This window comes from Rhinoraja longicauda, chromosome 5 (genome assembly GCF_053455715.1).
Source record: "Rhinoraja longicauda isolate Sanriku21f chromosome 5, sRhiLon1.1, whole genome shotgun sequence".
In the NCBI taxonomy this organism is placed as follows: domain Eukaryota; kingdom Metazoa; phylum Chordata; class Chondrichthyes; order Rajiformes; family Arhynchobatidae; genus Rhinoraja; species Rhinoraja longicauda.
In genome coordinates, this window is record NC_135957.1 from 42996417 (window position 1) to 43020201 (window position 23785).

General features: G+C 40.0%; 1 protein-coding gene across 1 annotated transcript in view; it reads right to left on the reverse strand.

The window, feature by feature from the left end:
* Positions 1-23785, reverse strand: part of dpysl5b (dihydropyrimidinase like 5b) — a 51473-nt gene that overhangs the window by 22289 nt on the left and 5399 nt on the right. The window contains exons 2-6 of the mRNA XM_078399361.1: positions 15850-16008; positions 13271-13450; positions 12958-13026; positions 11251-11295; positions 11083-11158 (exon numbers count right to left, since the gene is read on the reverse strand). Coding sequence (XP_078255487.1) covers positions 11083-11158; positions 11251-11295; positions 12958-13026; positions 13271-13450; positions 15850-16008 — 529 coding nt within the window. The remainder of the gene's footprint in view (positions 1-11082; positions 11159-11250; positions 11296-12957; positions 13027-13270; positions 13451-15849; positions 16009-23785) is intronic.

Here is a 23785-nt window from a genome sequence, read left to right on the forward strand (position 1 = left end):
GTTTAATTGCCTCCTTAATGCAGATATAAGAGAGCTCTCAGCACCAAGTCTTTCCATCACCTTTGGAAACTTTTATTGCTGCTATCAACATGAGGACCAAAGTTGTGCCAATGAAAGTCAAAGAAGTCATTATGAGACTGAGAAACAAGAATCAAATCGTTAGAGACATCAGCCAAACCTTAGGCTTACTAAAATCAAATGCTTGGAACATTATTAAGAAGAAAGAGAGCACTGCGAGCTTACTAATCACAAAAGGACTGGCAGGCCAAGGAAGACCTCCACAGCCGATGACAGAATAATTCTCTCCATAATAAGGAAAAACCCCCAAACACCTGTCCGACAGATTAGAAACACTTCAGGAGTCAGGTGTGGAGTTGTCAATGACCACTGTCCGCAGCCGACTTCATGAACAGAAACACAGAGGCTACACTGCAAGATGCAAACCACTGGTTAGCTGTAAAAATAGGATGGCCTGGTTAGTTTGCCAAGAAGTACTTAAAAGAGCAACCACAGTTCTGGAAAAAGGTCTTGTGGACAGATGAGACAAAGATTAACTTATATCAGAGTGATAGCAAGAGCAAAGTATGGAGGAGAGAAGGAACTGGCCAAGATCCAAAGCATACCACCTCCTCTGTGAAACACGGTGGTGGGGGTGTTATGGTCTGGGCATGTATAGCTGCTGAAGGTACTGGCTCACTTATCTTCATTGATGATACAACTGCTGATGGTTATAGCATAATGAATTCTGAAGTGTATAGACACATCCTATCTGCTCAAGTTCAAACAAATGCCTCAAAACTCATTGGCCAACGGTTCATTCTACAGCAAGACAATGATCCCAAACATACTGCTGAAGCAACAAAGGAGTTTTTCAATGCTAAAAAATGGTAAATTCTTGAGTGGCCAAGTCAATCACCCGATCTGTACCCAATTGAGCATGCCTTTTATATGCTGAAGAGAAATCTGAAGGGGACTACCCCCCAAAACAAGCATAAGCTAAAGATGGCTGCAATACCGGCCTGGCAGAGCATCACCAGAGAAGACACCCAGCAACTGGTGATGTCCATGAATCACAGACTTCAAGCAGTCATTGCATGCAAAGGGCATGCAACAAAATACTAAACATGACCACAGGTGCCCCTCAACTTACGAAGGGGTTACGTTCTGAGAAACCCATCAGAAACTGAAAATATCGTGTCGAAATGCATTCAATACACCTGATCACATGGCCGGAAGCGAGCCTCGGCTCACTATGGGTCGCTGCCGTTTGCATCATCGCAAAGTCGAAATATCGTAAGTCGAAGCATCGTAAGGTGGGGAGCATCTGTACTTTCATTCACTTGACATTGCTGTGTCCCAAACATTATGGTGCCCTGAAATGGGGGAACTATGTATAAACACTGCTGTAATTTCTACATGGTGAAACCAAAACATATAAAAATGGCCTTTATTAAAATCTGACAATGTGCATTTTAACCACGTGATTTTTTTCTCTTACAAATCTCAAATTGTAGATTACAGAGGCAAATAAATAAATGATGGGTCTTTGTCCCAAACATTATGGAGGGCACTGTACACAGCTACTGTTGAGTAACATACCAAAGTGTACTGACATGAATGAATTTGGAGGTGCTGGGCAAAGTTCCCCATCAGTCACTTTTTCTCTTTCTCTTCTACCACCTCCTGCTAGAGAATTCATGTATTCTGCCTTCATTCTCTCTCTGGTTCCCAGATATTTGTTTCTCAGATTTATCAGCTCTGTGCTTTTGCTCTTCCATGAGTGAATTGCTTACATACTTGGCACCTGGCATCAAATATTCAATAATGATGTTTGTTCCACTTTGGCAGAGTCTGCCTTAAAGAAAATGTAGAAGAGATGTAAGAAAATAAGTACAGGTTCAGGCCACTAGCCCCCTTAAGCCTGTTCCAAGGTTCTATATGATCTTAGCCAATGTGCCCAAGGACTCTGCTTGTGTGGCAGACTTAGAATGAAAAGAGTGGCAATGAAGGTGAAGAAATATTCAACATAGGGATTGCTAAAAGAAAGAAGATGCATTGTAACATATCATTGGCATCCTGTTCGACATTCAGCCTTGGAAAATAATAGAAATGTAACATCTACATGAACTTGCAACATCAGAGCGCTCCTTCCTGTTAACATGGACTTTGGCATCAGCCTTTTTGATTATTAATGCCCACAAATACATCTTAAACTTGGATAGTAATTCTACCTGTAGTAGTTCAGTTATATAAATCAACTCCTTAAGCTCTTTTGCAAATAAACTTTAATTCAACTGATATTGAGCCAAAAATAATCTAAATATGAATAACAAAATTAATCAGGTGTCCGAATTATTTCAAACTTTAGTCTATTTATCTGGAAGGTCCTAAATTTATTTCGCCGAGAGCATCCATGAGGCCACACCTTCCGGATGTGCAATTCTAAGGAAGGGAAAAGTGTATAATATTGTTGCCACTATTATAAGCATGCTATGTATTTTTACATTCTTCACAATTGGGCCAATTCCATTTGGTTATATAGTTCTAAGTGGTATGAAATTGCTATCAGAATTAAATTCCAAAGAGTTTCCCTTCAATTTTTATTCATTAAGGCAAGAAACTCTTGGAGAAGGTAGTTCAAAGAGCATTATGAAAATCTGACATTATCAAGAGCTAAAAATAAATAAATAGTAAAAGCAGATGTAGGACAAATGGGCTTTCGTCCAGTGAAACCCAAAAAGGGGTGAAGGCAGCAAATTGTCACATCACATTTTGGAGGTAGCAGGGGAAGTGGAAAAGAAGATGCATCGCAGTGAACGAATGTAAAAGGGACACAATGCAGAGGTCAGAAAGGAAGGGGATGGTGGTGTTAATCTGTGCCATTATGGTTATGATGGTATTTGAGTAAATGTAATGTAACAGTTCATTAAAAATGCAACATAAGAACAGAATAATAAAATTGCAAGGACAACTGCAGTCCCAAACCACTGAATTGCATCTGTACCTTACACTTTGATAAATGTTGGTGGGTAATTTGTAAATTGGGGGCTGTTTCCAGAATATCCCATCTTCAATGATGGCAGAGCCCAGCTCACAGGGAGAAAGCAGGAACGGGGTACTGATTGAGAATGATCAACCATGATCTCATTGAATGGCGGTGCTGGCTCGAAGGGCCGAATGGCCTACTCCTGCACCTATTGTCTATTGTCTCACATGCATTAAATGAAACGTCGATATATTTATATCTTGAGTCTGGAATGATTTAACTTTGAACTTTTTCTGTCTTTGCATTGCAGAGACTGATCTTTAGTCAATTTGATTCAATCCACATGGCACCAAAAACAAAAACAGCTGACAGCAATGACAGTGCACCAGGCAACATCACATCAGTAACACTGAAGTCTTCAATGCCTCTAGTCATATTGTTTCAGCATTTTTGCTGCAGTCATCTATCCAGGAACGTCCTATCCAAAGGCAGGTCAAATCATTCCTAGAAGTTATCACCCAATTAGTTTGCCTTCAATCAACAAAGTAATGTACAATGTCATGGAGAATGCATTCAGAGAGCACATACCCAACGATACCCTGTTCACTGAAGCCCAAGTGAATGTTCCACCAATCCTCAAAGTCTCGATGCAAAAGTGGACTAAGGAAATTAATTCTAACGAGGTGGCTAGAGTGAAAGCTCTGATTATCAAATGTGGCACAATGGAGCTATGGTAAAACCATAAAAAGAATACGAATCAACAGAACAATTTTGCTTTTTTGGAGTTAAAACTCACACAAAGGACAGTACTCTGACTATTGGAAGTTAATCATCTAAACACGAGAACATCATTGCACGAGTTCCTCAGGACAATGCCTCAAGCCAAACAATCTTCAGCTGAACTATCAATGGTCGTCTTTCCAACAAATTGAAATTGGGGATATTATGATTGCAAAATTCAGTTCCATTTGCAGCTCCTCAGAAACTGAAACGGCTCACATTTGAATGTTCACCAAGACAACATTTGTGCATGCTACACAAATCTTAGGCAATGGTAATCCCCAACAGGTCTAGCTAGTCCTAACTAAACTAGATCATGGACTTCCCTCCAAGATGGCACTAGAGCATGGAGACTCCTTGTGTGCTGGTCCCAGAGACAGATCTCCGGTCATCTAATACAATCATCTTACCATTAAATCTCTTTTCTACCAGTAAATTTAGCACCATTTCCAGTTGAACTATATTCTGCATCTTACCCTGTCACTTATTGTACTGGAGTTTGGCTTGATTATGCAAATGTAAAGTATCATCTGATTTGATCAAGTAACATGCAAAATAAAGCTTTTCATAGTACCCGGGTGCACGTGACAGTAATAAGTGTAAACCTAATGTAAATAGAATATTAAAATCAGTGAGAGGCTAAGTTTCCTGCAGCAAGTGACCGAGTTCCAAACTGCCTAAAGTCCTTCCAGCATTGTTGTCTCCAAGTCAAGAATGTGTTGGAATTCTCTCAGTTTGCTGGTTGATTGCTCCATTAATACTTGAGGCACTCAATGCCATTCAAGCCAAAGCTGCCCATTTGACCAGCAGTTAATTGTAAACACCCAACTGTTATCACACTCAACTGAAAACTCGCCCAACATTAAAACTCAGAAACAGCTTGGATGTAATGACCCCTGGAAGTGATTAACTATCTTATCGACCGGAGGAAGGTTTATACATCGATCAGCCAAAACATTACGACCACCTGCCTAATATGCTGTTGGCCCTCCGTGTGCCCCCAAAACAACGCCGACCCGCCGAGGCATGGACTCTACAAGACCCCTGAAGGTGTCCTGTGGTATCTGCCACTAAAACGTTAGCAGCAGATCCTTCAAGTCCTGTAAGTTGTGAGGTGGAACTGTCGTGGATCGGACTTGTCGATCCAGCACATCCCACAGATGCTCAATCAGATTGAGATCTGGAGAATTTGGAAGCCAGGGCAACACCGTGAACACTTCATGTTCCTCAAACCATTCCCGAACAATGTGTGTAGTGTGGCAGAGCGCATTATCCTGCTGAAAGAGACCACTGCCATCAGGGAATACCATTGCCATGAAGGGGTGTACCTGGTCTGCAACGATGTTTAGGTAGGTGACACTTGTCAAATTGACGTCCACATGAATGGCCGGACCCAGGGTTTCCCAGCAGAACATTGCCCAGAGCATCACACTCCCTCCTTGTCGTCTTCCCAGTCGGTTTGGACCAGACAGGATAGCCTTCGTTGCCCTCGTGCATCGCTGAGCCTTGGGCGCCCAACACCCTGTCGCCAGTTTGTCGTTTATCCCTCCTTGGACCACTGTCGGTAGGTATTCGCATCAGCTGACTGGGAGCACCCCACAAGCCTTGCCGTTTCAGAGATGCTCTGACCCAGTTGTCTGGCCATAACAATTTGTCCTTGTTAAAGTCGCTCAGGTTTTTACTCCTGCCCATTTCTCCTCCATCCAACACATCAACTTCAAGAACTGACTGTTCACTTGCTGCCTAATATATCCCAACCCTTGACAGGTGCCATTGTAACAAGATAACCAATGTTATTCACTTCACCTGTCAGTGGTCATAACGTTTTGGCTGATTGGTGTATTTTAAAAGTTGAAACCAAAGTTGAAGAGGAACAGATTCCCGTAGAATGCAAAATATCCAAATTTGCTCATTATACAAAGCAGAGAGGGAAATTATAAGGAAGATGCAAAAATTCTGCAAAATGATATAAGCAGATTAAATGAACGAGTTCAAAAAACATCCAGTGGAGGGAAATAGAAATCATCTTTCTGGATTGAGACCCTTCACCTGGACTGAAAGAGTAATGGGGAGATGGCCAGTATAGAGGCAAGAGGGAGGAGTGGGGCAAAAACTGACAAGCAATTTGTGAATCTAGGTTGATCCAGGAGAAGGGATTGATCGGCAGATGTTGGCAGGTGGGGGAGGGAAGGGTGGATATGGCAAAAGAGGCTGGTAGGTGGCTGGGAAGACGAAAAGGGCTACAGATTATCAAACTCAATAAGGCAGATGCAGAGCGGAACCAAGAAATGGAAGGATGGTGGGCATTTGGGAACAGTGGGGTGAATGTGTAAGTGATGGCCAGATGGAGTAGGTGAAAACTGGGTGACAGGGAGTTGAGGGAGGGCTTGTGAATGAATCAATGGGCAGCAGTTTGTATAAATGCTGACAATGTAATTTAATAGGATGAGAGAAGAAATCACTTTAACCCTTGAGAAATTGTACATGATATTTAATGATGTAAGTGGTGCAAATGAAAAAAGTAAATGGTGAGAGATTTTAGTGTGATGGTTCAAGGTATGCAGATAGCAAACATGCAAGTACAACAGAGAAGTGGGAAGGCAAAATGGTATGCTGATCCTTGTATTATAATTTAAAAATAATGCCAAATATGCACAGCTAAGAAGAAACTTGATTTGGAGTACATCTGCATAATTTTGGTCTCTGAATTTTGAGAAGATTCAATGCACCATTGATTCTGGAGATGAGGTTATCTAATGTGCAGGAATTGTGTACAATTGCCTAATAATCATCAGTTTAGAACAGATGAAATTATATTATGAACACAACATTGAGGGTTCCCAACATACATACGCTAGAAATCTCTTTCTTCTACATGGAAGGCCTCAAAATTAAGGTAGTATCGAAACCAAGATGAACCAAAATTATTTGCAGAGCACACGTTGTAAATATTTGGAATTGTCATCCTTTAACTAGGCTTTGGGTGCTCAGTGTTTAACACCTAGCTCAGTATATTTTTTGATACCAGAACAAGACAGTAAGATGGATAAGGTAAACAATTGGCCATGAACTTACTGAAGCAGTCTTGAGAGGTAATATTGACGACTCCTACTTTGACTCGTGTTTTTATGCTTCTGATGGTATATGTTGTGGTATGTGCAACTAAGCTGGAAATGGGACAGAGTAGGTCTGATTTCATCTGGCATCAGGTTTGGGAAAAACCCAATAACTGAACACATTTTTTTAGATTACACAAGCAGCAAACCAGTTTGTATCCTTAATGAAACATGGCAAGATCCCATCAGCAACAACAAGGGTATCTTTATTGATGTTGACCAAAGCCACCAACGGATTACTAAATTATAAACTATAGCAGGGGGATTAGCTCAAATAGTAGAGCATCCGCTTAGCATGCAAGAGGTAGTGGGATCGATGCCCGCATCTTCCATGCTTTCGGGGCTTATGGTAGAGGTGCTGCCTTACAGCGCCAGAGACCCGGGTTCGATCCTGACCATGGGTGGTGTCTATATGGTGTTTGTAAGTGCTCCCTGTGACTGCCTGGGTTTCCTCCAGGTGCTCCGGTTTCCTCCCATACTCCAAAGACGTACATGTTTGTAGGTTAATTGGTTTTGGTAAAAATTGTAAATTGTCCCTAGTGCGTAGGATAGTGCTCTCTGCTTCAATCCTGATGTAGGTCTCGAATCAAAAATGCTGCTTGATCCAGTAAGTTCTTCCAGCAGTTTACTTTTTGCTTCACATTCCAACATGCATTCTTTTGTGTCTTCACAAATTCCAATCTTTACCATTTAAATGACATGAGGAGTTTGGATAGTGATGGAACTGGAAAAAAGCTAGGACCTGTTGAAGAGATTAAAATAACTCTGATCTTGGTGGTAATGAATGTTTGAACTAACGTGATTTGATGTTCTGAGTCATCGAAATGTAGTTGATAGAAGTCTGACATATTGTTACCAGGTATCAGGCTTATAACAGTCAAAATGGAAACAGAATTACACAAATCAGGTGAATGACTGAATGGTCTTAGTTCTTACCCTGAAGCAGAATGTGATGGAAGCAGGGTCCTATCTGATTTCAAATTATATTTCTGCACTGTATGTTTTCATTTGAATGACAGGTGTCATTGGTAATATGTTTAAAATCAAAGATACGGACATTTTGTAATGAGTAGAGCCAGGATTTTGCCATAAATGCCTTTTTTGATTTCAGCAAGATAATGCCTTTTTTCATGATCGTGCCTAAATTAGCCTTTTTTTGCCATGTTAATGTAACTTACAAGAAAATTTCCACCACCGGCGCGAAACCGGGGGAGCCACCATCGGTCGTTCATTCGTGGGTAGTGGACGCGTCCCCAGTCTTTTGCAGTCAGGCTGTAAGTGGGTGTTAAGTGGTGATTGGAGAGGGGTGGGTGGGGAAGGGTCCAGTGTTTTCAAATTTGAGTCAGGCTGTGAGTAGGTGTGAAGTGATGGTTGGGGAGGGAGGGGAGGGGGTACCAGGATTAAGTTTCTGTTCATTGAACCTGCAGTAGAACTCATTCAGGTCGTTGGTCAGCTGACGATTGTCCAAGGAGCAGGGGCTTTTCCTCTTGTAGCTTGTGATTTCTTGCAAGCCCTTCCAAACTGAAGTAGAGTCATTAGCTGAGAACTTGCTTCTCAACTTCTCAGTTCCTTTCCTTGGCAGCTCTGATTCCTCTTCCTCTTTAAAACTGAGGTGAGAAGGAACGTTTTCACCCAGAGTTGTGAATTTGTGGAATTCTCTGCCAGATGGCAGTGGAAGCCAAATCACCGGATGTATTTAAGAGAGAGTTAGATAGAGCTCTAGGGCCTAGTGGAATCAAGGGATATGGGGAGAAAGCAGGCACGGGTTATTGATTGTGGACGATCTGCCATGATCACAATGAATGACGGTGCTGGCTCGAAGGGCCGAATGGCCTCCTCCTACACCCATTTTCTATGTTTCCATGTTTCTGAGCTTGTACTTGGCCTGCCTGTAGAGGTCTGCATCCCCGCTCCTGTAGGATCTACCCCTGCTAGCGTCAAAATGCCTAAAGTCAAGCCAACACCTTGTCAAATACTGAACGATTTAGTGAGAGTGTACGGGAGTGATATTTTCTCTACAGACAACTGTGTGCTGTTTTGCAAAGCATGTGAGAAAGCAGTGAATCATGAGAAGAAATATTACATCTCCCAGCATGTACAGATAGCTAAACACAAGTCGGCGGCAGAGAAACTGAAGGTGGGAAATACGCAAGATTGTCTCCTCGCTACATTTACTGTTGGTTCCAGTCGCAAATTAGAGTTTTCGTGTGATCTGTGCAAGGCATTCATTGATGCTGGAATTCCACTGCGGAAATTGGAAAACAAATCTCTGAGGTTTTTTAGAGAAATACAAAGGAACATATACCGAGCAAGTTATCATTATGGAAAAATTATGTTGACAGCAACTTCAACATTGTTGTGCAGAAAATTATAGATTAAGTTGCATGCAACAGAATATGGATCTCAATAGACGAGACAACCGATGCTGTGGGGAGACATGTTGCCAATGTGGTCATCAGTACACTGGAGACAGGTCAACCATCAAAGGAGTATTTGTTGACATCGGAAGTATTAGAGAAGTCAAACAGCTCAACTATCGTTCAGTTGTTTACAACTTCACTTGCTGTACTTTGGCCAAGAAGTATAAAACACGAGAATGTTCTTCTGTTTGTGACTGATGCAGCTCCGTGCAGGATAAAAGCTGCTCGTGCACTTAAAGTTTTATTCCCCAAAATGCTGCATTTGACATGCTTAGCTCACGGACTCTATAAAATTGCAGAGCACATACGTAGCTTGTTTCCAAATGTCGATCGCCTAGTTTCCAATGTGAAGAAAATCTTCCTCAAAGCACCATCACGTGTGCAGTTGTTCAAGGAAATGGCACCCGAGATTCCTCTACCTCCTCAGCCCGTTTTGACTAGGTGGAGTACATGGCTCTCTGCTGTACTCTACTATGCTGCAAATTTTGAAAAGATAAAATAAATCGTCAACTGTTTTGAAGAAGAAGAATCTGCAGTCAGGATCGTCGGTGAAATCTTGCAGAAAAAGTCCCTCCGCTGCGATCTTGTGTTTATTGCTTCCAATTTTGCAAACTTCCCACAAGCTATCACTTCCCTTGAGATACGTGGCAAAACATTAGTGAAAAACTTACAGATTTCCAACAAAGTAACTGATGATATTCGTAAAGATCCTGGTGATGTAGGTAAAGACATACAAGGAAAATGTGAGAGTGATTTTAGGTAACAAAGATCTTGAAGAAATACAAAACATAGCTAAAGTTCTCAAAGGTAGTTGTTATGCACACGATATTGACATGAATATAGAGTCTGTAGCTTGTTTCGAGTATGCACCAGTGACCTCAGCTGGGGTAAAAAGAGGTTTTTCACAATTGAAGCATATTCTGTCTGACGGACGGCATAGTTTGACACCAGATAATTTGAAAAAAATGCTAGTAATTATGTGCAACCAGGCAACTTGTCATTTAATGTAGTATACCTTTATATTATCATTTTTAACCATATTTTGGTGGTGGAAATACCTGCTTTTTATGCCTTTTTTGGTCAATAAATGCCTTTTACATGCCATTTTTATAATTTTATTATGCCTACTTGCCGGCCTCTTTCAGAGATTTTTAGCGCCTAAACATCTTGGCTCTAGTAATGAGATTTCCTGTAACCCTTAAATTGATGATGAGAGAACTGAAAACATATGATACTTGTGTTTCCCGTTTTGCTGTGATTTTTGTTTATATTTTGTGTTCCTCATCAAGATTCATATCTTTTTAGCCTCAGTCATGTGAAATTTTGATTTATAAAAAACTGTTGCCTTGAAAAAACATCAATGTTGATTTCTCAGTGATCAGTATATCACACATTCAAAATTTCAACATTAAAAGCCAACAATGTTCGTCTATGCTTGGAAAATATAAGGTGATAAATATTTTTTTTATACAGTTGTTTTTTAAAAAAATTACAATTTTTAAAGACATTTACAAATGTGAGAAACAACTTTTCATCTGAAGCAAATTCCACAAATTATATACCTCAAATCTTTATAGTCCTGTCTTTAAATCACTCTTACTCAACGGAATAACAAGTGACTCAGACTTCCTGACCAGTAACAGTGTCCTACTACTAAAAATACACAACCCTCATACACCAATATGACAATCAAGAATAACATATTGCAAAATATATAGGAGGAAAAAACCCCACTGGATTTATTGGTTATTTTTTTCCATACTCTGATAACCAACCTTACCGTGCATTCGTGCAGAAGCAATGATATTAGCTGCAGACTTGCTCGAGATATTAACCAAATATAATGGACAATGGGTCTAAAGGGAAAAAGTAATGGTATCAATTAGATAATGAGTCCCAATGAAATACTAAAAATATGCTGAAACAAACATTTTATTGAAAAACTCACTCGATTTGCAATTGTAATGGCACGATGTGTTGCTTCTGCTTCAACCTATATGAAACAAACAATAAGTATTTAAAAAAATTTTAAAGGAAAAAATATATTATTTAACTGAATAAAAAAGGTAAAGAGCCTTCCATGTTTTCCCACTACCTTATGGACATGTCTCAGAAATAAATTAGATATAACCATAGATGTTGGAATGAAATTCAATGGAGTTTAGGCAGAGACCTGCAAAGTTATTTTACTGGTGAAGGTAGTCAATCGGAATTTCTTCAGCAGCATTTGTGGAGAGAAATGGAAAGGTGATGTTTTGGGTTGGGACCCTTCAAGACTGGAGTAGAGGAGAGATAGCTGGTAGAACCTTAATCTCCCCTCAACTCCATTCTTGAAGAAGGGTCCTGACTCAAAACCCAGTTTGCCAATTTCCATTCACAAATGCTGCCTCACCTACCAAGTTCCTCAGCAGTTTATTTTTTGCTCAAGTTTCAGCATCTGCAGTCTCTTGTTTCAGTGAATATTTCTTCTTTGTTTGTACAGTTGCCATGTAACCATTCCAAGCAATCCCCAACAGATCTATCAGTTAGCAATACATTATTTAAAGTTACCTGACAAAATAATGGAAAAGATGTTTATCTGAAATTAAATAGTTCAATATTAAATATGGGGGCTACAACATACCCTTTCAGATGATGAGCTACCTTTCCTGCAGCTTACATAGAAACTATATAAGAGGTCAAATATACAAGTCAGACTGATAGCGGGTGGAAAATTAACAGGACTGACAACTCGAAGCACAATCTCCCAACTGAGGTGTTCTGTCAACCAGCTGCCTTATCTGCATTGGTTTCTTCAAATGTAGACTCCACATTGTGAACACTAAATCCAACAGAGTAAGTTGGACAGAAAGCAAAGGAATACTTTGTTTCCTACATGCAGAAAGGGATGAGGTAAAAAAGCAAACGTGGCTTCTCGTCATAGTTGCTTGGGAACACGCCCTAAGAAAGGTAGTGGTTATTGGTGGAAATGGAAAAATGAACCAAGGAGTCACAGAGGGATTGGTCAGTCCCTTAAGAATTCAGGGTCTCAACTGGAATGTCGACATATGTCTTTTGCCATTCCATCCTATCGGAGAAATCCCCGTTATTCCTCTATTCCCGCCAAACCTTCACCTCAAAACACAACTATTCTCGCCTATTTCAATTCTGACAAAAGTTAATTGATGGTAAACATAAACTCAGTTTCTCTCTTTACTGATTTTACCTGACCTGCTGAGATGTTTTCACCTTTGTGTTTCTACTTGAGATCTGCAACAGTTCTTGTTTTAAGACAGTTCAGCTTATCCAAGACCACCATTTTTTAAAGAGTAGAAATTTCAAAGGGAACAGAATAAGAGAAACAACCGGCTTCATAATAAGAGAAACAACTGGCTTCATCCACTTTGACAAAAAGGTGACATTTCTTTTCTGGATTTACAATGGCTATGAAGAAGAGCCATTCAGACTGAATATCAGATGGATCAAAGTAGTTACATATTATATTTTTCATAAGTGAAATATTTGTCATTAGTCTACTTCACTTTCACCTTGATACCCAAAGGTGCTCTTACTCTCTTGGAAAACATAGTACTCAAACACCATCTGCATATCTGAAGGTACAAGACTGATAATAGATTTCAAGCTGATGCATGTTAATCATTTTAATGTGACAAACCTCCTCAGGCCTGCTGATGTCTATTCCCTCGGGCCCAGTGATTCCCAATTCAAGAGCTTCTTTTGCACCCTGAAAGAAAAGTACAGTTTTAAGCTCCCTTGGAATTAAACTGGATCAAATTAATTCAGTTTATTGCAGGAAGATCTGCATCCCGGGATATATATATATCAGAGGATTAATTAAAGCTCAAAGGCAATATCAAATTCTGTTGTCACCTTCTCCAGAATATTTCCCATTATAATTTAAACTTCCTTTTTGTCTCATTTCAAATAGTTATAATTTATGACATGTCAGGTAGTCTTAAATGTGTTACCTCAGCAACAAGATCTCCATTTTCAGCATGAACACAAGCGATGGCTCCCAGACTTTTACATGCACGAAAAACCTGGTAAAGTTCATTATCCCGCAGCATGTACTGGTCCTTGTATGTCATGTATGTTTGGAATGAATTCACTCCAAGGTCATTCACCAGTTCCTCCATTTCACATTGTACCTGAATATTTATAAAGAATAAATCGATGATTTGGCTCACATGCATGCAGCTTAATCATAGTGCAAGCAGTTTCATCAGTAAAATTAAAATAGCAGGATGAGGAAATGCCCCCTCAGACCCGCTTTAGTATTCAATATCATAACTAAACTTCAACAACTGTGCCACCCTTCTGATCCCTTCATGCTATTATCTCTTTCTCAATCATTCTTAACAACAGGACAGCTGCAGCTCTCCGTGTGAAGAATTAAGGATTCGCAATCCAAGTTGATAAATTTCAAATTTTATTCCTGAATGGCTGACCCTTTGCCCCAAGGCAACGAGCGCTGCTGCCAGCATGCCAGTAAAGGTAAATGGCCTCTCAGTAACTACCCGACAAATTCTCATCTGTTTTCCTTTATTTCTATTTATTACTGTAATTACTTGACCATGACGATTATTATTTATTTGCGGAAATTCAAGAGAATAAAAGCTAATTTTACTCAACATTTCCTCGCAGGATAGCTCTTTCATTCCTCACTTCTTCCTTTAAAGACAAATGTATCATTTCATAAGTTGGACTAAATCATCAGCGTTCACCAAGTGCCCAGCCTTAATTACCAGCAGACAGACTTACTACACATTTATTCGCCTGGCAATTGTTACTATTGAATGGAACATATGCTCAATGGCATGCTGCAGGACCTTGACAATTCAGTAGTTGGCAATAATAATGAATTTACATATAAAGTTTAAATGGTGGAGATGGTATTTTCTGGCACTTTGGTGGCACAGAGGTTGGAACATGAATAGTCCTGCACATGAACAGCCGACCATGTCTGCATCAACTGCCATGCCAATCTAAACTAATCCAATCTGTTTGGACACGAGCTGCATCCCTCTGTTCCTTGTCTGTTTATGCGTCTGTCCAAATATCTATCAAACATTATTATCCCATCTGTTTCTACCACCTCCCCAAACAGTGCGTTGCAGGTACCTACCAACTTGTAAAAAACAACTTGTCTTGTAAATATCGCTTAAACATTCCCCCTCTCACCTTAAAGCTATGCCCTCCAGCATTTGGCATTTCCACTCTGGATTGACTATCTCCCTTATCAGTGAGGAAGGCTATCGTAGTATACAGCGGGATACAGATCAGCTACAGAAATGTTTAATCCAAGCAAATGAGAGGTTCTGCACCCAGGGACTTCAAATGCAAGGGGAAAGTGCATAGCTAATGGCAAGACCTGGAACAGTATTGATGTGCAGAGGGATCTTGGGGTCCAAGTCCACAGCTCCGTGAAAGTGGGAACACAAGTAGATAGAGTGGTAAAGGAGGTTATGGCATGCTTGCTTTCATTGGTCAGGGCATTGCGAAGTGTCATAAAGTCATTTTGCAGACTTGTAGAACTTATGTTAGACTGCTTTTGGAATATTGTGTGCAGTTCTGATCACCCCGTTACAGCAAGGGTGTGGATGGAGGCTTTGGAAAGGATGCAGAAGAAGTTTACCAATGCTGCCTGGATCAGTGGCTAATAGCTACAAGGAGAGGTTGGATAATTTTGGATTGCCATAGAAAAGACAGACAGACAGAATATTTCCCAGGGTGGAATGTCAAAGACAAGAAGGCATACTTTAAGTCAAGAAGAATAAAGTTTAAAGGAGGTGTGTTGGGCATTTTTGTACAGAAATTGGTGGTGCCTGGAAGGAGCTGCAGCTAAATACCCCGTAATCCAGATGGCAATCTGGTAAAACTCTTCAGGATCATCTTCAAAGCCTCCATATCCTTCCAGTAATAGAACAACCAGAACTGCACAGAATAAACAATCTGCCGTGCAACTTCTCCTTATGGCTAATACACTAATCCAGGAAGCATCCTGCTGAATCGGGCCACCAGAATAACACCCAATACTCTAAATACAGCCCAACTAGAGTTTTTAATGAAGCTGGAGGAGCCCAGGATTCAACTCTGGTCTCTGATGCTCTAAGGCAGTGGCTCCATTTACTGCACCATTGTGCTGTCCTCTTCTTAGCATAACACCAAAGTCAATCTTTGAGATTTGAAGTCATCTTGGAAGAAAGCAAGATTCAATCATTCAATTATGTGTTCAATGAGGTATTGAGGTAATACAAGGCAAAGTAATATTTTTTTCAAGTGAAGATGTGAACTTCATCCTATGACTTTTGACATTCAGAGTTACGAGACAGGCCTCATTACACCAACTCAAAGCAATAAATCAATTATGTATTAATCTTTACTATTTCACCAATTCTTTACTAATCTTGTTTTAACAAGCTCTAATCTCTTCATCGAACATCTTCAATACTGGCTTTTGTTCAATGTAAACCCGATGAAAAGAACCATCTATTTACTGACAAAAAAGACAACTTTTGAAAAAGCCAGCAATAAAATATAGCTCTACCTGTGGAGACCACCATGTCACACCAACGTGAAGAGAGTAGTCGCAGCACACTTTAGGATCCGCAAGATTGCGAGCTTTTTCATAGGCCTCGAGAAGTGAAGTCTCTTTATCTGGTAATACATAGCCAACTATCATTGTTGAACCTCCAACAAGAGCAGCCTGCAGAGAAAAAAAACAATTAACACTATAATGATGGACTATTACTTATTGCTGCTATCACTTATGCACAGATACCAATATTTAACAAGAAATCTGAAAACCTGGGCATTGGATGGAAATCCTTCAATGCAGAAAGATGGATGTCACTTTCATCATCCAAGGGCTTAGATATTGTGACAGTTATTCAGAGAACTGTCTTCATTTGCTTCAAGAAAATAGAAAGCCTACTGATGCTGAAAATCTGAAATAAAAATAGAATATCCTCAAGGCGCACCGATGATGTCGAAAGAGAAACACGTAACGTATCAGAGCTGAAACATTAACAGTTTCTCTTTGCACATATGTTGCCTTAAACACTGAAGCTATCAAACATTTTCTGTTCTATAGCATCTGCTTTTACACCGACCTTTCTTCAACCAGAAGATCCGAAGTAGTGACTTTTGGTGGTGTTCAGAAAATGAAGCAATGCATCCCAGCGCACAGCAAGGCAAAAATAGCACACCGATCACTGGACTGATGAATGGTAACATTCACTCAATAAGTGTAAGGCAATGACCAACTTCAAAAAATGACCAGAGGCACAAGAAACTAAAGATGCTGGAATCTTGAGCCAAAAACTGTTCCTTCCAGGCTGGAACCCCAGCAACTTTTTCAGGTGAGACAAAGATTCATGTGCACTCTTTCAACCTCATCTCTTGCATTTGATGCCTCCAATCATGACCTTCTTTACAGAGCTGAGACCAAGCATACACTAGATGACCATTTTGAAAATACTTGCCAAGGTCTGCTGAAACTCCCCATTTTAATTCCCCTTCCCATTACGACCTTTCCTGTCCCTAGCCTCCTCCGACGCCAGAGTAAGGTCACACGCAAACTGGAGGAACAACACATCATAGTCCGCTCGGGTAGCATATAACGCAATGGTATGGACATTAAATCGTCCAATTTCAAGTAATACCCATTGTGCCTTTCCCCCCCCCCCCCCCCCCACCTTGGTGTGACATGTTTCTCCTACCATCCCTGTCACTCTGCTTCTTTCCCGTCCTCAGCACGCTCATTTACCACCCTTCCCATACCCCAACCCCCTTTCCCTTTTATCCCTCCTTCCCCATCTATCCATATCCATCTCTCTGGCTTTACATTTCACTCCTCTCATTTCCTTATCTGACACCCTATTGTGTCCTTTTCACTTCTTGCACACAATACTCTAAATGCGGCCTCATCAACGTCTTAAACAACTGCAACATGACTTCCCAACTTCTATACTCAATCAATAAAATCAATCATTACTGTCATATTGTTTTCTTCTTTCATTGTTCCATGATGTTCATGAACATTCTTCATTTTATATCAGCATGCTGAAGACAATAGATCACTCCCTCTGTTAACTTGGATTTCCCCAATTTAATCAAGACTAATTTGCCTGCTGACTTTCGGATCCCTGCTTTCTGCTGCAGGATGGTTAGCTCTTGTATGAATTCCAATTAATTACTAAACAACTTGGACGGCGGGTCTATTTTTGATCTCAATCTTGTTCCTACAGCTGAACTTGTGCTACAAATGCCTCAATTTTACTTTTGAAACAACATTATTTCTAGGTGATTCAGCATACATTGTAATCAAAATGTAAATACACCAACTTTATTTCCCCTGTCCTGCCATGAAGAAAATTACTTAGTACTCAAACTTCTTTTGCAATGAACTGGATTGAGTGCCAACAGTTGGTTAAGAAATCAATTGATTGGTCATGTGATTTTGAAAACAAATTTAAATTTGCTGTAAAAACAATGTGAAGTGGGGTGTGACTAAGATGTCAATGGAGGCCATTTGGGACCAGTGACCAGTGTTAAAGTAGTCACGGAAAACGACAGAACTGGTCCTCACGCTAAAGTCCTCAATGGGGCAAGGTGAATTTTGACCAAGGTGAACTAAATGGTACGTTTTAGTTGTTTGCATGACCTTGTGAAAAGTCAAAGTAAAAATGTAAATCGATTATAAATATTTCATGTACTTCCAAGAATTTCAGGAATTATAACTTTGTCCATTTTTGTAATCCTGATTGCAAAAAAAACATAACTAGATCCTGTAAACAGATTGTAAAGGCAAAATAACTTATTTTTAACACAATAACAATGCTATCTATGAATGCCTGAGGGACAATCTGCAAATGCCTCGTTATGAACCATTCCATGTGGTTTAAAGTGATACATTTTAACCTAATTTGAATGAAACTCAACGCATTCCAAACACCCCGTTGCTTCCTGGAATACAAGGAAACTTCAGCACCATCTACTGAACAGCTCTCAAGATGACTGGAATTTTGACAGATATCACAGAACCTTTCTATTATTTCACAATAATACTTTCATGTTAACCACATTAGGATTTTCCAAAAACATGCCCAGAGAGTTAAAAAAATAAAAAAATTTAAAGGTACACTTAGTAGCACAAAATATAATTTAATCGATCAAAAGATAACATATTTGAAAAAAATTAAATTGACTAATGAACTTGTAATTCTGCTGGCATGGCAAGGCAGTCTCAAACCAGATAAAAATGTGACAGTATTGAAACCTAAATTCATAATTTCATTTTGAAGATTAACACACAACTTGGAGGAAAGCATTTGTGTTAGGCATATCTCTCATAACCACTACTGCATGGAAATTTATGACTTGCTTTAACATGGGGATTTAATGTACCATTTTGTGTTATACTTTCTCATCAAATAATAGGTCTGTACCTTTAGGATTCTGAACACTTCTCATTTCTATCATGTCTCGTGTAATTCAAAAATCACTGTGACTTTGGCATTTTATTTTTCTTGGAACTTAAATCTGACATTATTAACTCATTTCACTTTTCCTGAATCTTAAATATTTAACCAAAACAAACATTTGCCAGGACATCATCAATCATGATTCTTTCAGAAATATACCGTGCTTGCATCTGCTCGTCATCTTTTTACCCATGTTAATCAATTCGCTTAATAGACGCACTTTGTTTTTGAGTAGTTTCAAACACCTTCAAACAAACCATATTCTCCAATGGACCGGAAAGAACTGCAGATGCTGGTTTACACCAAAGATAGACAAAAAGCTGGAATAACTCAGCAGGTTAGGCAGCAGCTTTGGAGAAAAGAAATAGGTGACATTTTGGGTCTAGACCCGAACATCACCTATTTCTTTTCTCCAGAGATGCTGCCCAACCCGCTGAGTTACCCCAGCTTTTTGTGTCTATCTTTCTCCAATGGATACCGCCACCTCCTTATGCCATCCCGGCTGAAACCTTTAGGTTGAGAGATCCACAGGTGAGCATTCACATCTTGCAAATAAGATTAGAATTAAAATCACAGAGTAACTCAGTGTTTCAGACAGCATCTCATATTCTATTTGGGTAGTTTACAACCTAATAGTAAATAAATGCTCCAATGTTATGTTTGACCTAGTTTACGGAAGCCCAGCCACTAGTTGTTATTCTAATTTATCTCACGAAAACAATCCTCATAACACCCAAAGGCCTTACTGTACAGGCACCATGTGCCATTTTCTATCAAAAAACAATTCCTTTATACTTTAACTGTACCCAAGTAGGGCAATTGTGGTAGTTTTGAATTGAACATTGGTCATTGGACATGGAAAGTGAATTTAGATTATGCTTATGCAGTCAATTCCTATCTAGTGATCTTAGAAATTGTGGATATTTATGTCTAAAATTCGTCCCTACGCATCAATAGACAATAGGTGCAGGAGTAGGCCATTCGGTCCTTTGAGCCAGCACCACCATTCAATGTGATCATGGCTGATCATTCTCAATCAGTCCCCCGTTCCTGCCTTCTCCCCATACCGCCTGACTCCACTATCCTTAAGAGCTCTATCTAGCTCTCTCTTGAATGCATTCAGAGAATTGGCCTCCACTGCCTTCTGAGGCAGTGAATTCCACAGATTTACAACTCTCTGACTGAAAAAGTTTTTCCTCATCTCCGTTCTAAATGGCCTACCCCTTATTCTTAAACTGTGGCCCCTGGTTCTACGCTGCACGCCCTCAATAGCAAGAATATCCTTCCTCAAATTTGGAGACCAAAACTGCACAGTACTCCAGGGTGTGGTCTCACTAGGGCCCTATACAACTGCAGAAGGACCTCTTTGTTCCTATACTCAACTCCTCTTGTTATGAAGGCCAACATTCTATTGGCTTTCTTCACTGCCTGCTGTACTTGCATTCTTCCTTTCAGTGACTGATGCACTCGGACACCCAGATCTCGTTGTACGTCCTTTTCCTAACTTGACACCATTCAGATAATAATCTGCCTTCTTATTCTTACCACCAAAGTGGATAACCTCACACTTATCCACATTAAATTGCATCTGCCATGCATCCGCCCACTCACACAACCTGTCCAAGTCACCCTGCAACCTCATAGCATCTTCCTCACAGCTCACACTACCACCCAGCTTTGTATCATCTGCAAATTTGCTAATGGTACTTTTAATCCCTTCATCCAAGTCATTAATGTATATTGTAAATAGCTAATGGATATTAGTTAATTAGATCACTACACTTAGAATTTTGAACATTACTAATTGAACAGCTGGGAGAAATAGCACGGATGCCTTTTAGGCTAAACAGGATGAAATAAAGAGAAAGAAATAGAAGGACCTGGTTAGAGGATGTGATGATGAGACGATGAAGCTTTTGTGAAATCAAACACATGCACAGATCAATTGGAGAGAATGCTCTTAACCTAATGTACTTCATTGCAAAATGCAATTTACAGCTGAATAGTGCCCTTAATTGATCTTAACATGTCATCTTTAATATTTGATGTGGACATTGCCTGCAAGACAGCACTTTTTTTCCCCATCACTTTTCTTGAGATGATGAGGTGTTTTTGAACCATCAGTCACTGTACTGAAATCTTTCCTCATATTATTGATTGGCATTTAAACTTAATCCACAATATAAATTCCAAGACAGGAACGGTGTAAATCTTGGAGGTTAGCACATCCTTGTGAGAGTTCATATATTTGGGGTGCTGTCAAAATCAATTGAATTGCCTCTGTGAATTGTCCCTAGGCAAATGTAGGGGAAAACTTGGATAGTTGGAGTCATCCCTCACACAAAAGACTGAGACAGAGGTGCATTTGAGATGGTAGTCAATGCCGACCTTCCACCTCCTTCTCTGAACCACCACAACCCTTCCAATCTTGACTTGGCAATGGTAATGCCACTCGCTTGTTGGAGTTGATCTGTCCGACCAAAATAATATTGCTTGCCATTTATAAAAACAAGTGAATGCTGTCTAATGTCCATTGCATGCAGACAGGCAGTGACTGCTTTATTGTCTGAAAAATTGTTAACTTTGAATACTACCCAAATGTAAGCAAAAATCCCCAGTTTTAAATCATGTTTGAGGCAAGATAAACAATAAAGCAGCTATCTTGCACTTATCGCTCCACTCCCCGACCACCTAAACAATTTGCACCTTGTCATTCCTCTAGCTTCATGATTTGCAACTTACTAGTCCTTTTAACTCACACCTTGTGTATCTGGCCTTTGTCCAACCATCTGCCTATCAATCCCTAACCCCCCCTCACCTGTTTTCAGCTACAACCTGCCATGATTTGTTCTGCCACCGCCCCACCTTTCTAGCTTTCTCCCCCACCTTTCTAGCTTTCTCCCCCGCCCCCCCACCCTGCAATCAGTCTGAAGAAGGTCCTGACCTGAAATGTCACCTGTCCATATTCTCCAGGGATGCTGCCTGACCTGCTGTTACTCCAGCATTGTGTGTCTTTCAATGATAAAGCAGCTGAAGATGGCTAGTCTTTGAAACCAAGGAACACATCCAACATTGACCAGTCACTTATATAACTGACATCTCATCAACCTTAATCTTCTTTTGTGTGAGGGATGACTCCAACTAACCAAGTTTGGCTTGAATTTAGTTTTACCCAGAGTCTTTGATGCACATTCAAATGCTGCCTTCTTGTCAAGGGCTGTAACACTCACTTCTACATTCTACAATGTTGTAACAATTAATATTCAATAATTGAAACATGTTTGATTGAAAAATATTCTCCCGAGTACACTGATAGCCAAAGGGAGAATTTTACTTGTGTAAGAAGGAACTGCAGATGCTGGTTTAAACTGAAGATAGACACAAAAAGCTGGAGTAGCATCGCTGGAGAGAAGGAATGGGTTACTTCAGCTTTTTGTGTCTATCTTCGGTGAATTTTACTTGCTCTCAAATTGTGCATTGAAATCTAAAGTGCAGTGAAGTGTGAAAAAGAGATAATGAAGATCAAATTTACATCATAATCATCATGATTCGCATTTCAGTCTCATTTAACAATTCAAAATTCAAAAGTCATAATTCAAAAAAAAGATTAAGATTAATACATCAGCAATAAATGGCTGATAAATATTAAAGATATTTTCATGAACAGATCCATTGTTCTTACATCAACGTTGACCTATATCAAAACTGACAATTAAATGAGAGATGTGCTGTAAATCAAATCCCAATCCTAGTTACTTTATAATGCAAATGCAGTGTTTGGCTGGGGATGTTCATGATCTGTTTGGCAAACAGATTCTGACCGAGCTACTCAGCTGTGACAATATGACAAAAACAGAACAGCTGCCCGATTTCTACTCCTCTCAGATCAACCAATCCCTAGCAGCTTCTTTGAATCTTCCGAACACACCAGATACTATTACATTTTGATCGTAGCTGGTATTTCAATAATGACACCTCCTCCAGTTTCTGCCCACTATCATCCGCTACTAATAAAAACAATGAACATGCCTGACATTCCTGCAACATAGCCAGCACCAAACCATGTTGATGATAGTGAAATAAATGTTTCTTATTACATACAACTGGTTCCTAATTGTTTTGCAATACCAAATCAGCAAATCTCAAATTTACAATAATTTGGTAGTATTTAGAGCAGGCTGACACAACACATTATTGATTATCCAAAGACAAAACCTAAACAAGTTTAAATAGAGATTATCCAATTTATTAAACATTGCCCAAAGACCACTCTAAACACACTATAATTGCTATGCCAATTAATAAATTCTCCAAGCAGCGAATTCCAAATGTTGGGACCAAAATGAAGGGGGATCCGGTGGGTAGGGGGTGTAGGCAAATCAATATAAAACAATATTATGATGGCTGATCAAACAGATTGCTCAACAATAAATAATTTCAGCCTATTCTTTTGGGTGTAGTTATCTCTGGACTGCTACCGGTACCTCGTGCTGGTGAGGCCAGGAACAGAGAGATAGAGGGTATGAATTTATGGCTGAGGGACTGGTGCAGAGAGCAGGGATTTAGATTTCTGGACCACTGGGATCTCTTCTGGGCTAGGGGTGACTTGTACAAAAGGGATGGGTTGCATCTTAACAGCAGGGGGACAAACATTCTGGCAGGCAGGTTTGCTAGTGTGACACCTGTGGCTTTAAACTAAGTAGTGGGGGGGAGGGGTTAACAAATTGTGAATATGAAGATGAGGTAAAAGGGAATACAGGAGATATTGCAAAAGACTCTCGGAAGAATGGGAACAGAAGTTCTAGAGCGGAAAAGAAATTAAGGGCAGGGCCAATTGTGAACGATGTGAGAGGGGAGGTAAATACAGAAGTTAAAGTGTTGTACTTAAATGCGCGTAGTATAAAAAATAAAGTGGATGAGCTTGAGGCTCAGTTAGTCATGGGCAAGTATGATGTTGTAGGGATCACTGAGACATGGCTACAAGAGGACCAGGGCTGG